This window comes from Prionailurus bengalensis, chromosome B3, assembly GCF_016509475.1.
Source record: "Prionailurus bengalensis isolate Pbe53 chromosome B3, Fcat_Pben_1.1_paternal_pri, whole genome shotgun sequence".
Taxonomy (NCBI): domain Eukaryota; kingdom Metazoa; phylum Chordata; class Mammalia; order Carnivora; family Felidae; genus Prionailurus; species Prionailurus bengalensis.
Genome location: NC_057355.1, coordinates 2,481,485 through 2,498,380, shown reverse-complemented (window position 1 = coordinate 2,498,380; position 16,896 = coordinate 2,481,485). Strand labels below are relative to the sequence as shown.

The window sequence follows — 16,896 nt, the reverse complement described above, 5'->3', positions numbered from 1 at the left end:
TGGCCCAAGTGTCCACTGATAGATGAATGGATAAAGAAGATGTGGTGTATATACGATGGAATATTATTCAGCCATTAAAAAAGAACACGAAATCTTGCCATTTGCAACGACCTGGATGGAGCTGGAGTGTATAATGCTAAGCGACATAAATCAATCGGAGAAAGATACGGAAGCATATGATTTCGCTCGCGTGCGGAATTTAAGAAACAAAACAAAGAAAGAAAAAGAGAGACAGGCCAAGAAACAGACTCATAACCGTGGAGAACACACTGTTGGTCACCAGAAGGGAGGGGGGTGGGGGCGGGAGAGACGGGAGACGGGGACTAAGGAGGACCCTTGTCGTGACGAGCACAGGGTGACGTACAGAAGTGCTGAATCACCGCATTGCACACCTGAAACTAATATAACTCTGTATGTTAAGTGCACTGAAGTCAAAGTGAAAACTTAATTAAAAATTGCATAATACGAAACCATAGTAATTCTACAGTGTCTTTTAGACTGCTCTGTGATCTCAGGGTTTTGAGGGCTGGTACTTGGGTCGATTATTTCTGCCAACGTTCATCAACAGGGGATATTTCCTCATGTCCTGTGTGCTCTTTGTGTCGAACTCCCTTTTCCGGGGGCCAGTGTTTCTCTGGGGTTTCCCAGAGAACCCCAAGAGGCAGTCCAGAGCTTTCACTGCTTTGGGACAAGTGTTGACATTCTCGGCTTGGATCATCCTGCACTCAGTAGAGACTATAAACGTGGCCAGAACACCCCCACACGACACAGGTCCTTCTTTTCCTATGGGAGATGTCTTTTCCTCACACCCAAGAGCCACAGGCAAAGGTAGGTTTGCTCACTGCTCCCCTGGGGCCCGATGGCCTTCCAGGAGGACAGCTCGTGAGGCTTCACATGGACCCACGGCCGTGTCCCCTGTCCCATGTGGGCAACTAAGTCCGGGTCCCTGGCCCTTCGGCCCTTTGGGCACCAGTTCCACGGGCCGTCACACCCTCAACTCCTAAGACTGCCATACTTAGATTTGAAGTTTCCATGTGCCACGTTACCCAGCATGCCTACGTGTCGAAAATCAAGGGCGGAAGTGGGCTGGGGACAGGATTCAGATCAGCGTCACCTGTGAGGTTGCCAGAATTAGACCAAAAATGAAAGAATCAGTCCTCGCACTTACGACGGTCCAAGCTGAGTGGAAACGGACAAGTTTTAAAAATAACTAAAATATAACTATTATGTCGGAAGGAAGAATACACAGAGGACGTATTTCAGAAATGGTCACCCTTCCTCCCCTCCTCATGGGCAAGAGATTGAGTGATTGGTTACGGAGGGTGGAGCCTAAGTGATCGTTGGGTGTGCCATCGGTTACAGGCTGGGTGTGCAACGTAATGATTTGACAATTACATACATTACGAAATGTTCAGCAGGGTGAGTGGACTCACCCTCTGTCATCACCCAAGGTTACTACGATATCATCAACTACACTCCCTAAGCTGCACTTTCATCCCACGACTTCTTTCTTTTGTGACTGGAAGCGTGTCGCCTTCCCCATCACCTAATCCATCCGTCTGACCTAATCCCGCCCCTCTGACGGCCACCACTTTGTTCTCTGCGTTTACGAGCCAGTGTCTATTTTTGTTGTTATTGTGAATCACGTGGCATTTTGTCTGGCTTCTTTCGCTTAGCTTAACACCCTCTGGATGCATCCATGCTGCCATGAATGGCAAGATTTCATTCTTTTTGTGGCTGAGTAACAGCCCACTGTAGACATACACCACACCTTTGTTACCCGTTCGTCTATCGATGGACGCTTGAGTTGCTCCCATCACTTGGCCGTTGTAAGTAATGCTGCAACACACAGGGTGCTTATATCTCTTTGAATCCGTGTTTTCATTTTCTTTGCGTAACTACTCAGAAGTAGAGCTGCTGGATCACAGGGTACTTCTATTTTTAGTTATTTGAGGAACCTCCGCACTGTTTCCCATAGCGGCTGCACCAGGTTGCATCCGCAACCACAGTGCACGAGGGTTCCTTTCTCTCCACATCCTCGCCAACACTTGTTTCTTGAGAAACGACCATTCCCGGTGACGGGAAGGGCTGAACTTCCCTCGTGAGTCCCGACAGAACTACTCTTTGGACAGTCCTGGTCCGCGTTGGGCCATATCTGGCGGGAAGCGATTAAACTAAATCTTACACAATCGTTTCTTTCGCAAGCAGAATACAAATAAAACACCATTAGCCTTGATCTGTGCTCCAAAGTTTTGTTGCAGCTGGATGTACCCCCCCATCCAATGGCAGATTCTAGAACTTTACTTTGAAGGAGTGACAAACGGTGATTTTGTTCATCATTAGAGGCTAGAATCAAGGACTGCGGTAGATTAGCTGAACGTCTTTCCCACCGAATTTTTATGATTGGTATTAACGAAAAGGGGAGGGGAGAAAAAGAAGCTTGACAGGGCAGGTTTGCATTCTGGAAAGAAAACAAGACACAGCACACTGTTTCCTGCCACCTCCACTCAACTCCCTCATTTTTTTTTTTTTAATTTTTTTTTTCAACGTTTTTTATTCATTTTTGGGACAGAGAGAGACTAGAGCATGAACGGGGGAGGGGCAGAGAGAGAGGGAGACACAGAATCAGAAACAGGCTCCAGGCTCCGAGCCATCAGCCCAGAGCCCGACGCGGGGCTCGAACTCACGGACCGTGAGATCGTGACCTGGCTGAAGTCGGACGCTTAACCGACTGCGCCACCCAGGCGCCCCCCTCATTTTTTGTTTTAAGTAAAGAGAAGTCCAAAACATAACCAAACAAAATATAGTACATTCTCAAGATTCTGATGCCCCGTTTCTCCCTTTTTCTCTTTGATCCCTTTTCTTTCCCTGCTTCTTGACTTAGCTACTCCCCCCTAGAGCCTGCCTCCGCCCTCCTCTCTTCCCTCCCTACTTCATCAGCCCTATAACTCAAGTGTTTTCCAAGCGTCCACCACCCCCAGTCTACACCCAGCCCTCCTCCCTCCCTGGGCTGGAGACAGTGACACCGCCTGCTGGACAGCGCCACCTGGTGGCCGCCCAGAGCCAAGCCTCTGCCTTGGCCTTGTTCCTCCTCCGTATGTCCTGCTCCAGGTTAAGTTCACTAAGACCAGGAACACTTTCTCGGACCCAGGGAGGCTGTCTCATCTGCACCTGCCTCCTCCCAGGAAGACAGGCTCAGGCAAGACCCTTAAGAGCTGGAGTCTGGCCCTTAGGACAGCCTCTCAAAGGGCTTCACAGCCTCTGGGCTCTTGCTGGCCCGTCTCATCCTGCCTTCTGCTTCCCGAATCACCTGAGAACCCTGGTCATAGCTGGTCCCTCCCAAACTATAAAAACCTTCAAAGGTTCCCCACTGCCTCCCCGATAAAATCCAGAAGCATAAGCGTGCATGAGGTTGGGGTCGGCAAACTTTTTCTATGAAGGGCCAGGTACCGTAAGCTCAGCCGGCCGCACGCCCTCTGCTCAACTAGGCAACGTTGCACAACTACGCAACACGGCTGTCGTGAACACAAAAGCACCTTCAGACAACAGAATGAGCCGCGAGCATGGCTGGGTCCTCCTAGAGCTCGTCTCTGGACCCTGAAATTTGCATCTCATTCGGTTCTCGCTCGCCACAAAGACTTGCAAATTCCTCTGACTTTGCTCAGCCACTTAGAAATATGGGGTCCAGCACGTATGCTTTTAGGGATCCACCCAAAAGATACAAAACGACAGAACCGAAGGGGCACACGCACCCCAGTGTTTACAGCAGCGCTATCGACAACAGCCAAATTATGGAGAGACCCCAAGGGTCCACCAACTGATGAACGGATAAAGAAGATGTGGTCTGTGTACGCAACGGAATATTACTCGGCCGTCAAAAAGAATGAAACCTTGCCACTTGCCACGATGTGGACGGAGCCAGAGAGGAGTATTACGCTAAGTGAAATCAATCGCTCAGAGAAAGACCAATGCCAATTGATCTCGCTCACGCGTGGAATTTCAGCAACAAAACAGATGAAAATACGGGAAGGGGGGAAGGAGAAGAGAGGGCAACAAACCGTAAGAGACTCCTGAAGGCAGAGAACAAACTGAGGGCTGCTGGAGGGGGGTGAGGGGGGACGGGACAGACGGGGGATGGGCATCGAGGAGGGCACCCGTTGGGATGAGCACCGGGTGTCGTGTGTAAGCGACGAGTCACTGGGGTCTACTGCTGAAGCCAGAACGACACTGTGCGTTAACTCAGTAGAATTTAACTTTAAAGAAAGAAAAGACACACGAGAACCAGTCTCTATTTGTGAGCAGGATGAAAATGGCCCGCGGGCCTGACGTCCCCGGAGTTTGCTATCCCTGCCCTAACCAAGGTGGGTCCTTACCGGTGGCTAGGCTCCCAGCGCGACTCACAGAAACTGTCCCGACAGGGAGGGTGGGGACACCGAGGTCACCTCTCTTAAGCATCCCGCGGGCCCCCCCAGTGTCTGGCCTCACCCGCCCCTGAATGTTGACCCCTAGTTGAAGTTTGGGAGTGTCCCCGGGCCAAGCCTGTTGGCCAATACTCCCAGCATGATGGAGGGGCCCTCAGGAGGCAGCTCTGACCCCCGGGGATGGCCAGGGGCCTGTCCCAGACGGGAGAGCGGGCGGGCCATGAGCTCCTCAGAGGAGGGATCATATCTGATCAGCCTGTTTCTGGAGCCGAGAACACAGCGGGCTTACAGAGGACGTTCATCAGACGCATTAGAAGCACAGGGCCTGTCGCCCCGTGACTGTGAGTCGGGAGGGCAGGAAAGAAGGGAGAGGGTGGCGGGGATACCAGCAATGGAGGGGGGGCCTTGGACAGGAAGGGAGGGGAGGCGGACACCTCGGCCTTGTGTCCCAGGCTGGCTACGGGACCTGGGCCGTGGGCAGACACACCCAGCACCGTGCCGGTCACGACAGAGCCGTCGGGGACGTGTGCCACGGACCCCAGAATCCGCGCCGGCCGAATTCCGCAGGCTGAAGACACAGGCTGCCCTGCGCTGTCTTCTGTGGGCCAGTGACCCCTCAGACGTCACCCGGCGAGAGACGAGAAACCTACCTTCTTGGAGCCGTCCGTCCGCTGCCGCCGCTCCCCCCGCAAAGATGGTTTTGACGTAAATTCCGATGGGGCCGTAAATGCTGTCCCTTCCCCCGACGATGCTGAAGCCCAGGCCCTGGGGGGAAGAAGAGGAGACTGGCATTAGGGACGTTCCAGGCCAAGAGCCTGCCCCAACCCCCAACCCTCAACGCAGGACCCGGGGAGGAGAAAGGCGCCCTTGGTGTCAGACGCCGCCTCGGGACCTCACAGGGGAATGGGGAAAGCCATGACCTCCAGGCCGGACCGGACCATGTGGGGCCTGGGCTCTCACACAGAGTCGTGTCCCGACACAGAACTTGTGCCGTGGCTGGAGAATCCCAGACGGGGCCGAGCCCGGGGTCTGCCCGTCTGGCTGGCATCTCGGGGCACATCACCTCCCGTCTCCGAGCCCTCGCTTAGCCCCTTGTAAGATAATGCTCATAACCTCACTCACAGGATTGTGTTAGAAAATCCAGTGAGGGGCACCTGGGGGGCTCCGCCGGTTGAGCGTCCGACTCCGGCTCAGGTCACGATCTCGCGGCGCGTGGGTTCGAGCCCCGCGTCGGGCTCTGTGCCGACGGCTCGGAGCCTGGGGCCTGCTTCCCATTCTGTGTCTCCCTCTCTCTCTGCCCCGCCCCCGCTCGCGTTCTGTCTCTCTCTTTCTCACAAGTAAACAAACACTTTAAAAATCTAAAAAAAAAAAAAAAGGAGGGGGAGGAGGAGGAGGCCTGGGGGTCAAGAAGTGTTGGGCCACTGTCCGAGTTCCACGGCCAAAGAACCAGGCGCCCCCGGGGAAGTCCTGGGGCTTCCCAAGCCCTCAGTGTCCTCAGCCAGAAAACGGAGATGCTAACAGGGCTTTCGTGAGCATCAGAGGAGACACTGCTTGCAAAGCCCTCGGCCAGCGCCTGGCCTTGTGGTAGCTGCCTTCTTGCCTGATTCGATTTTGACTCTTCCTCAAGCACTTAGGGATCCTTCTGGCTCTGCCTCGTCCTCCTCCTGAACTCCCCCCACCCCCGACCCCACTCCAGGTTGCCACCCGGGACACGCGGCCTTCCTTCCGTGGCTGGGTCGTGCGGGTGGACGGTGGGAGGCCCGCCCGGCCTCTGAACCCACCGCCCTGCCCTGCACGCGGGCCTCCCGCACCGAGTGGCCCGCCTCGCTCGGTCCCCGGGCCCCCGCGGCCCGGCTCAGTCCGCCCAGAGACACGGAACGTGGATTTAGCGAATGTGCCTCTTACAGACACCGAGATACGTTAAACCGTCTTCGGTGCTCTTTGCGCTCTTCTGGGCAGGGCCGACAATTGAAAAGCCAACCACGTCTTAAATACCTTCCACCGAAATCCAGGCAGGGGTGCGGGGTGGAAAGCGCTGTGATTTACTAGCCAGAAAGTCGGGCTGTTAGGCGAGAAGTCAGCACCGGAGAGGATTTCTCCTTTGTAGGGACAGGACCGGTCGGGTCAGCATCTTGTGCTTTGTCTTACCCACTGGTCTGCTGTGCTCCCGGGAGCAGGAGGGGGTGAGGGCCGGGGAGGAAAGACCCAGCGTCAGGAGACCCCCTCCTCTGACCAGAGCGGAAGTAGCAACAGCCCTTTCCCCCCAGGCCACGTGCCAAAGTTATATTAGGTGGGTTTGAAAAAAAAAAACAAAAACAAAATCAAAAACAAACCATCTGATTTACTTGGGCTCGTCTGGGAACTTTGCAGCAACTGCCCGCGTCTATTCCGGAATGTTCTGGAAGCAACGCAAAAGCCATTGGGGATGCCCCCACCCCCCCCCCCACCTCTGCCTCGTCCCTCCCTTCAGGATTTCTCAGTTGTGGGGCAGAAATCGGCATGAATATATCCACCTGGGGGACACACGTGGCCTGGACGTGTCCTCCCCAAACTTCAAAGACTGCAGCCATTGGGAGGTGAGCAAGTCGTATTGGTGGTGCCCTCGGGATGGATGAGGGGCCCTTATAAAGGAGACCCAGACCGCTCCCTCGGCCCCCCGCCACGTGCCCTGTACAGACACAGAGAGAAGACCCCGTCCACGAACCAGGAAGCCGGTCCTCCACGCACAGCAAATCTGTGGGCACCTTCATCTTGGACTCTCCAGCCTCCGTAACCACGAGAATGTGCTATTTAAGCCACCTCGTCTGGGTTTTTATTACAGAGGCCTGAACTGACAAAGACACGACGTCAATGATTTGAATTTAACCATCACGTAAAACTAACTTCTAAATAGTTTTTGGTGTTTACTTATTTTTGAGAGAGAGAGAGAGAGAGATCACAAGTGGGGAGGGGCAGAGACAAGGAGACACAGAATCCGAAGCAGGCTCCAGGCTCCGAGCTGTCAGCACAGAGCCTGACGCGGGGCTCGAACCCCTGAACAATGGGATCATGACCTGAGCCGAGGTCCGACGCTCAACCGACTGAGCCACCCTAGAACTAACTTCTAAAAACATCACCCCAAATCCAAGTTGGCGAGCAGTTGCCCTGCGGTGGCCCACACAGGGTCCCCCCCAACCCCCCACGAGTTCATCTCGACTCTCACACCCGCAGCCAGAACCCCCGTCCCTATCTGCCTCCTTCCCTGGACGGGACGGTTCGTCAGGAGCGGGTGTCCATCCGGCAGCTGCTGTTGGCAATGGCCCTCGCTCACCTTGGCCTGGCCCTTCATCAGCACGATGTTGGAGATGACGGAAGCCTGGAGGCCCCCCGAGGGCTGTGCCAGCTGAGCTGTGCTGAGCGACCGGGTGGGTCTCGAGCTGCCCTGTGGGAAGGAAGGGGGTGGGGAGGCGTGAGCCGGGGGAACAGCAGCACCCACCTCAGGGGGCAGGGGGGACCCCAACCCTCTCTCCGGGGGGCCCACGGCACCAGCCCCGAACTTGGTCAACGAGGCACGATGGGAGTCTGGGGGGACGAGGGACTGCCTTCAGTGGTCCGGGGCTTTCAGCCTTCTCCCAGAGCTGGAAGCTATAGAAGGCTTGTCCACACAGCAGGTGCAGACTACACGACAGACCACAGCGGCCGAGAACGACGCGTCCTAGAACCAGGGTCTCCAAGAATGCCCTCCCCAGACTGTGTCCAATTCAAGACACGCGTACCGAGCACCCCCCTTGGGCCCGGCATGGGGTGGTGGGCAAGGAACCTGAAGATTTTCAAATGCGGGGCATAAATCCCCGGGGAGGCAGACAAGCGACTTGCATAAGAGAAGCTGAGTGTGCCAAGGAGACGTGCACCCCGCGTGCCTCGGGAAGTCTCCCCCGCCCCCCATGGTAGGGAGGGTATACAGCCCGGACCATCCATCAGACTCTGGGGCCCTGCCGCCTGGGTTCCTTTCCTGGCTGGTGACCTTGAGGAAGCAACTCAACCACTCTGTGCCTGTTGCCTCTTCTGTAAAATCACCTGAGCCCACACGGTGCTGGGGACAGAGGCGCCGGGTGCTCCTGGGGGCAGCCTGAGTCCCTGCCGTGCAGGGCCCGGGGCTCGGGGACACAGCAGGAGGGGACGGACACCGCTGGGCTCCCGGCCCACACCCCGCGCCCGACGTGGGAAGGACGCGCGGTATGGGGCCCACGGGGCTTGGCTCGAATTCCGCCTGGTCCCTTAGCTTCTGAGACGTGTGAACTCAGGCAGCCCCTCGCCTTGGCCAGCCGCCAAGTTTCGTCGGCGTGAAACGGGGCCGACGCTACCTTGGTTTCTAAGCCTGTCTTATGAATTAGAGGCACAGGGTGCAAGGCAGGTCCCGACACCACGGGGCTGAGAGCGCGGGTGTTGGCGTCCTGGAGGTCTGACCCTGAGCCCCCGGAGCTGCCCGCTCCCACCAGCCAGCCCCTCTCCTCGGTAGTGCCGGGACAGGGACAGGACCCCACCGGCTGGCCTCCGCAGCCAAGCCCGGGCCCCTCCCTTGGTTCTTACCGCAGACTTTCCCGCTGGGCAGTCCAGCTGCTGAGAGAGGGACTTCCGGCTGCCACACAGGGGGTAAGGCTGCCTGTCCGTGCAGGCCGCAGAGCTCTTTATCGTGTGAAAGTCGATCTCCCCTGTGCAGTAGGGATTAACACCTAAACCCGGGAGGAGGAAAGGAAGAAGCCGTCTGTGCTCTCAAAGCACAAAGGTCAGCGGAGAACACCCTCGGGTCCACCCCAAAGCCTTGGCCTCTCCAGCCCCACCCCAGCCCCACCAGCAGGGCGGCCCCAAGGCCCTTCTCGATCCCCCTGTGAGTTCAGATCAGCATGCACGCACGCAGGCCCCCAGGTCGGGACAGAGCGGGTGCCCCGAAGCACGGGCTGGTCTGAAAATGACTAGTGGGCGTGCTCCAGCCACAAGGACATCGATGAAGGTCAGCATCTCAAGTCGATGGGGAGGTGGGGGGTGCTGAACGCAGTCAGACACACAGCCATCGATTGAGTTCGTTGACAATGCGGTTACGAGAGCCAATGCAAAAGCCAAAATAACTTTCGAAAGGGAAACTACATATTGTGGTGCTTGTATAATAACATGAGTTTGTAATTAAGGGTTAAGTTGAAATATGGAATGGAAAAATCAGCGGGGAGGCAGACGAAGGGTAAGTAATTCCACTTTTCCGGGGGAGGTCGGGGGAGGGCGACTTGGAAAATGCCGTCTCAAATATTCATTAATTAATGACACCCAAATGATTAGCTAATTGATCTTGTGTTAAGGAAACCAGCAGTGCAGCTGGAACTTGAACACATGTCCCAAATCACTGCAAAACTTGAACACACACCCCGAGCAAGAGGCAGGGAACAAGGAAGTGACGAGTGACCAAATAACAAAGCGTAGAAAGCAGGTAAGTGAACGCAAACGTTATCCGTGAAACCAGCCCCGATGGCGGGGCATCTCTCTCTAAAAACGTTGCCCCCGTTTGTTTTCGAGATCTTACGGCGTATTCTTTGCAGGACATAAAACAAACGAACAGTGAAATGAAAGGCAGGCAGAGACTGGTCACCCATAAGCGGTGCTGGAACCAAGCAGCCACTTAAAATAGCGTTTGTCTCGGGGCCCCTCGGTGGCTCAGCGGGTTAAGCGTCTGACTCTTGATTTCAGCTCAGGTCATGATCCCAGGGTCTGAGGGATCGAGCCCCATGTCGGGCTCTGCCTGTGCTCACAGCGTGGCACCTGCTTGGGGTTTTCTCTCTCCCTCCCTCTCTCTGTCCCTCCCCCTCTGGCACATGCCCTCTCTCCCAAAAGAAAGAAAAAAGAGAAAAAAGCTTTTATCTAGATTCTTGCTTCACGTCAAACAACAAACATTACTGATGGGTACAGTAGGCATTTTTTTTTTTAAAAAGGCATATCATTTAAAAATGAGAAGGAAATACAGCCCAATATTTAGTAGTGATTTCAATAGTTCTCTGGACGTGGAAGAAACTTTAACATGATTAGGAAGGAAAAAAATATATAGATGTGATTTCCCTCAGAAAATCATCACAGACGCAAACAAAATTTGAAGTACAGACTCAGCAATGCTGATAATCTTAGTGGAAAACTGAGAATAACTTAGCTGTCTAACGGTAGGGAGTTAGTTACCTAGATCGGGTACATCCGTACAATGAAATACGAGGCACCCACTGAACATGGTGTGTAGGAAAGAATTTCCAGGGACTCGAAGCCACGTCATGCTGTGCGTGAGCACGCGTGTGCGTAGTCTATAGGCATACGCGGGCACAAAAGGGAAATAACAAAAATGTTAACATCGATTATCTCTAATGGCGGCGTTTGGTGTGGCTTTCGTTTCTTCATGCCCTTCCGCGTTCTTCAAACGTCCTCACTTTGGATTACGGCTATTCCATTTATAGCAACCAAGAATCATGGCGGCCACCAGCCTCAACTCCCGTCTTGTGACAGATGAGGTGATGGAGGCCCCAGGAGAGCAAGTAGCCTTCCTGAAATCGAGGAGCCCATCAGAAGACAGAGTGGGAGGAAACCCTTTGTGTTTTATCCCCTATAATGGGTCTCCCCAACACGGCGCTGGAGTCCAACTAGAGGCAGAAGTGTCGAAACCGTAGAGAGCTCCCCCCACCCCCGCCCCACCACCACCTCTGGCTGGCCAGGATGTGCACGCGCAGTGACAGGTGGTCACAGAGAGGCAAGCCGACCGCAGCCGGGTTCACCCCAACCGGACTGGCAGAGACCCGCCCTTCTCCAGACCTCCCCGCGTCACTCATATTCCTGGTCCTCAGCGACAGCGAGGCTCCGCTCCTGAGGACAGTTCGATGACGCACTTACTGGTCGAGTTGCTGCGTGTCCTTTGGTGACAGGCTTTGGGAAGCTGGCAGTTACTACTTTGCGGTTCTACTTTCCCAGACTTTTCTCGAGAAGAAGTTGTGGAAGTTTCCTGCAAAACAGTTCCCACCGTTTATTCAGCGAGTTCGCCAGAACAGAAAAAGGTGCACAGAACACCGAGGTTTTGACACTGACCATATGGACGGGCTTGTGGGATTGTCTGTCTCCCCCGGTACATTATAGGGTCTATGATGGCAGACGTATAGACTCATTGCCACCCGTTCATCCATAGCTTCACCCATCACTTAATAAGAATTGAATGACAGATATACCGCATAGGTACCGGACAAAGGCAACCGATGTCTAAACACCATGTCAGCCATTACGTGTCCTTTCTTTGTCAAGTGTTGGGGAAACAGGTGTGAACGAGCCAGACAGGACAGGGATCCCAGGGCAGTGCTGTCCTCGTGAAGGAAAAACAATGGGAAATAAAAAAACAAGAGTGACAGATCATTACAGAGAAGGGCAAAGGTGGTGGAGGAGAGAACTCAAGAGAGACCCAAAAGGGGAGCCTAGAAGGTGGTTTCAGAGAAGGGCTCAGGTCAGATCCTGTCGAATCCCGTCCAATGAATGTTACAGGAATAGGTTTTTAAATATGGAACCATCCATGCATTCTTGAGAGTATCATGATTTTCCTATATTGCTGATTTCCATCTCCGAAGATTTAACTGAGGGCTTTTAAAATCAACATTCTCAAGTTAAATTCGGTTATGGCTCTTGCCATATTGGTCACAGTTTCCGTGCTCCTTTCTTATGCTAATAATTTGGAGACCCTCCCTTTGTGCTGAGTTTATAAGCAATACGTAAAACAGTACATCCTTGGACTCATTTCTCCGTCAGGGTGAATAATGAAACCGAAAACATAAGAGTCTGGGATTTTAGGGACAGAGAGATAGAGGTTGACAACGAGGATAATGCTATTAATGATTTTACTTCCCTTCCTAAGTGTTTTTATATAACGTTATTACCCACAATGATCTTGACTTAATTCTTGAATTATGCTGGTTTCATTACTCGGTACCATAATTCTTGAGTGCGTGCGTGTGTGTGTGTCTGTGCGGGTGTGCTTCTTCTCAAGAAAGTTACACAGATGGAAAGCTCTCGGAATATCTACGTGTCTGAGAATGTTATGTTGTGGTCATCACGCTTAAACGATCGGCTGAGTGTAGAATCTTCGGGTGTTTGTTATTAGATCTGGAAACCACAGTTGGTTCAAATGCTCCCTGGGATTTAGTGTTCCAGGGTGGACATCTGTTAGGGGCACCTGCCACCTCTCCTGCCTGATGTCCCCGCCGTTCCTCGAAGCCAGCCCTGTCAGCGCCTGGCTAATGTCGCGTGTCCGGTGTGTGCGTGGACTTCCAGCACCTGGAGCATTTCCCAGGGTGGAAGGAACACCTACTGTTGCCTCTCGCTTTGGACCCAGCGACCCAGCCTCCCCTCCAGCCCCTGGCACCGTGAGCTGGTGGGCTCTGGGGATCTGCCTCACTCACTTTCCAGGTGTTTTCCTCCCACGTGGTCAGCAGCAGGCTACTGAGCCCTTCCCCCGATCCAATGCCACCTGCGTTACGTCATCCAGAAAGTTCTCATGGGTTCCAGAACACGGTGGGCCCCTTTCCGTGGCTTCCTGTTCTGACATGCATCTCTCCCTGTTTGTATGTATATTCTTTGAATTGGGGTACAAATTTCCAAGAGGTGGGGAAATTAATAAAATGTACTCTGCAGCCCTTTGGAGCCAGAAGTCCACTCCGGCCTTTTTGATGTTTAAAATTGAATTCGGTTCTCACCCAAGTTGGATCCTGTAAGGGGCCACCTACCCGTTCCCCGTTGTTTCTCGTACCCATCGGTGTTTAATGCCAGACCTCCTCTCCGTAGCTTTCTTTTTCAGCAGCAGGTGGTGCTATACGAACCCAAACAAAACTGCCTTCTGTAATGAGGCTCCCCTGAGAGTTTTCCGAAGGAGGCAGAGCACCGCTTCTATGGAAGGTGGCTCGTGCATTCGAAGTTTTGAGACTCTATATTTCTAGGACTTAGCATAATGATCTGTTCTTTGAATCAATTGCTTCATGCGATAGAATGTTCTAAAGAATATTTCTTAATTACAAGAGTCCCTGAGGCTTCATCCTAATTCTAACAGCAAGACTCCCTTCCTACATTATCCCCCCTTCTCCATGCTCCCCAGTGAGACTATGGGAGTAAATAACAGAATGTGACTTCAGTAGCTCTCTTGGCTTCGCTGAATGTAGAGAAGCCTAGTAAAACAGCCGATATGTCTCCTTGTCCAAAGTGAAGCCGCATTTGCAAAGTACCTTTGTAATGTGGGTTCCCCCCCAAATTTCTAATAAAATGGAGATAAGTAAGTCAGTGAGGTATATACAAACACGAATCCCAATCGTCTTTAAAAATAATGTTTATATAGATTGGAAGAACAAGCGTTGTTAGAATGCTTATCTTCCCCAAAGCAATCTACATATTTAATGCATCCTTATCAAAATACCAACAGCATTCTTCACAGATCTAGAACAAACAAACCTAAAATTCGTATAGCACCAGGAAAAAACCCTGAACAGCCAAAGCAATCCTGAAAAAGCAAACCGAAGCTGGAGACCTCACAATCCCGGACTTCAGGCTGTATTACAAAGCTGTAATCATCAAGACAGTGTGGTCTCGGCACGAAAACAGACATAGAGACCAATGAAACAGAACACAAAACCCAGAACGGGGTCCACAACTATACGGTCAATTAATCTTTGACAAAGCAGGAAAGAGTATCCAATGGAAAAAAAGAATGCTTTCAACAAATGGCGTTGGGGAAACGGGACGGCGGCATGCAGAAAAAGGAGCCTGGACCGTTTTCTTACACCAGACACAAAAATCACCTGAAAATGGATGAAAGACCTAAATGTAAGGAAGCCAGCAAAATCCTAGAGTCTTAGAGGAGAAACTCTGCCTCCCCCGACCAGAGCTGTCTCAGACGTAGGTGGCAGGCGGTCGGTCCCTTCCCTCTGCCACGGAGCCAGGCTCTAAACTAGCCGGAGGTTCTCACAACTTGCATCTACCCAGGCACCTGCCAAGCTCCCCGAAGTTGTGTGAACTTGACGTGTTTCTCTCTGATGCGGCTGTGGGAGTAGCTGACTCACTGGACCGCTACTGCGGGGAAGAATGGAAATGTGCTACCACGAACAGAAGGTGACGCCCAAGAGACAATTTTCTATCAGACGTGTAAACAGACCACCAACAACCAAAAACAGAAACGACACGGCCCCTAAAATTCCCCCAAGCAGAGGCCGTGCATAAGTCCTGCAGACTTTCTATCTCCTGGATACCAACAGGGATCCAGCACTCATCCACACTCTGGGATTATTCCAAGGTTTTGTTCATTCTTTTTCATCTGTACAACTGTGAGCTTAGTGGTTTCTTGAACAGAAATGCACTGTGGGAGAGACTGGGTAGAGCGTATTACCCTGGGCTTGTCATCTAATTGTTTGGACTCAGTTTCCCCCTTTGTAAGCCAAGGAGGTCAACTCAACAGCCTCCATAATCGCTTTCAGCTCCACGCTTTTGAACGCAACTGATGGCTATGTTTAAAGATCTAAAGGGCTACTGTCCTCTCAGAAATGATCACATGTTAGAAGGTCGCTCACAAGAACAAAATATCTTTCCTTGGCTCCCAGGGGCGCCTGGTCACTCTTGGGCAAGGATGTCCTGGGTGGAGTGGTTTCTCATCAAAGGAGTCTCTGTGGGATCCCCAAGAACATTTGCTCAGTACGGCGCCCTTCCAACACACAGAACAGAGCCCTTTTGTTCCTGCTCCCAAGGTGGGCCTCCCCTTGGAGCTGAGGACTTGTCACTGAGGTCAGGGGCTAGCAGAGACATCTCAGACACATTTCCCCTTGTTCCTATCAGAGACGGCAGCATCGAGCAGCAGCTCTGTGGGTAGCGTGCCCATCGTTAGCTGGCCTACAGTCTCTACGTTGACCAGTCCCACTGGCGCCTGAGTGCGGAATGAAGTAGACTGGCAGCTACCCGTCTTTGAGGTATTTTTCCCAACAATGAAGATCAGCCGTGTAACTTCAAGAGTTAAGCAGCCAACCCTCAAATATGGAAATACCCCACGACCCCCAGAAAGTAAACCCAGGATGACTTTGCAGAGTTCTGGGGCACTGTGTCCTATAAAGCGAGATTATTCTGGAGACGAAACTCCTCCCCAGGGGCTAGAAGGGTCCGTTGCTCTCTTAGGGTCACTGATCTTGTCTGTAGATCCCTGATTGCTGGCAGAAAGTTCATGCTTCTGGAGTTTGCTGACTGCCTCCCACATAAATATGAGCCTTTCCATTTTTTTCTTTGAACTGAAACACCATAGAGGTTCCAGTCCAAGGCAACCGCAAAATATAACCCTACTGTCCTCCAGATCTGAGGCTTGCTTCCGGTGGTTGGGCTGATGACAATTCAGCAACAGGCTTTGATCTGTAAGTCACAAGGGTGAGTAACTAGGCCTGGCACAACAGTTCTGGGATGGTCGTGTGGGATGCTGAGGTCACACACCTCCTGACATGGAGAGGAAGGGTAGGAACCAAAAACCTAGGGGTCCTTCTCAAGCCCTCCTGTCCCTGTGACCTCAGTCACCTGTATTTCTACCTTTCCAAACACCCCAACATGCCCATTCTTGTTGGCTATGCCCCAGTTCAGAATACACCCTCTACATTGGAATATACAAAGCCCTAGGGACTAGAAAGGGTATTTTTGAAGAATATTTTTAACAAATGGGGGCATCTGAGTGGCTCGGTCAGTTAAGCATCTGACTCCCTCTCAGCTCAGGTCATGATCTACTGGGTTTGTGGGATTGAGCCCCATGGTGGGCTCTTCACCGATGGCACAGTCTACTTAGGATTCTCTCTCTCCCTCTCTCTCTCTCCCCCCCTCCACCCCTCCAATGTTTTCTCTCTCTCTCTCTCTCTCTCTCTCTCTCTCTCTCTCTCTCTCTTATCTATCTCTATCTCAAAAAAAAAACTAAAAAAATTTTTAAAAGAATATTTTTAACAAATAGCTCTGGGACAACTGGATATCTACATGAAAAAGAATGAAGCTGGACCCCTTTCTTACAACACACACAAAAATTAACTCCAAATGGACCATAGACCCATGTATGAGCTGCAACTAAAAAACCTCTTAGAAGAAAACACAGATCCTTATGACCCTGGGTTAGGAAAACACTTCTTAGACATGAACCAAAAGTAAAAGTGACAAAAAAAAAATGTAGAAAATGGGCTGCCTTGGAATTACAAAATGTGTGCTTCAAAAGACGCCGTCAAAGAAGTGAAAAGACAACCCACAGAATTGGAGGAAATATTTGCCACTCATATGTATGATAAGGGACTTGTATCAAGCATATATAAAGAACTCCTACAACTCAATAATAGAAAGACAAATAATTTCAATTGTTTAAGTGGAAAAAGGATCTGAATAGATATCTTCCCAAAGAAGTTACACAAGAAGCGTCTGAAAAGATAGTCAACATCATTACCCA

At 52.1% G+C, this 16,896-nt stretch overlaps 1 protein-coding gene across 2 annotated transcripts in view; it reads right to left on the bottom strand.

Annotated features, from left to right (window-relative positions):
* The window catches only part of IL16 (interleukin 16), a 95,186-nt gene that overhangs the window by 29,430 nt on the left and 48,860 nt on the right, over positions 1–16,896 (bottom strand). For both annotated transcript variants that reach the window (XM_043554612.1, XM_043554613.1), the window contains exons 3-6: positions 11,316–11,424; positions 8,991–9,133; positions 7,732–7,842; positions 5,072–5,186 (exon numbers count right to left, since the gene is read on the bottom strand). In XM_043554612.1, the coding sequence (XP_043410547.1) occupies positions 5,072–5,186; positions 7,732–7,842; positions 8,991–9,133; positions 11,316–11,424 (478 nt within the window). The remainder of the gene's footprint in view (positions 1–5,071; positions 5,187–7,731; positions 7,843–8,990; positions 9,134–11,315; positions 11,425–16,896) is intronic.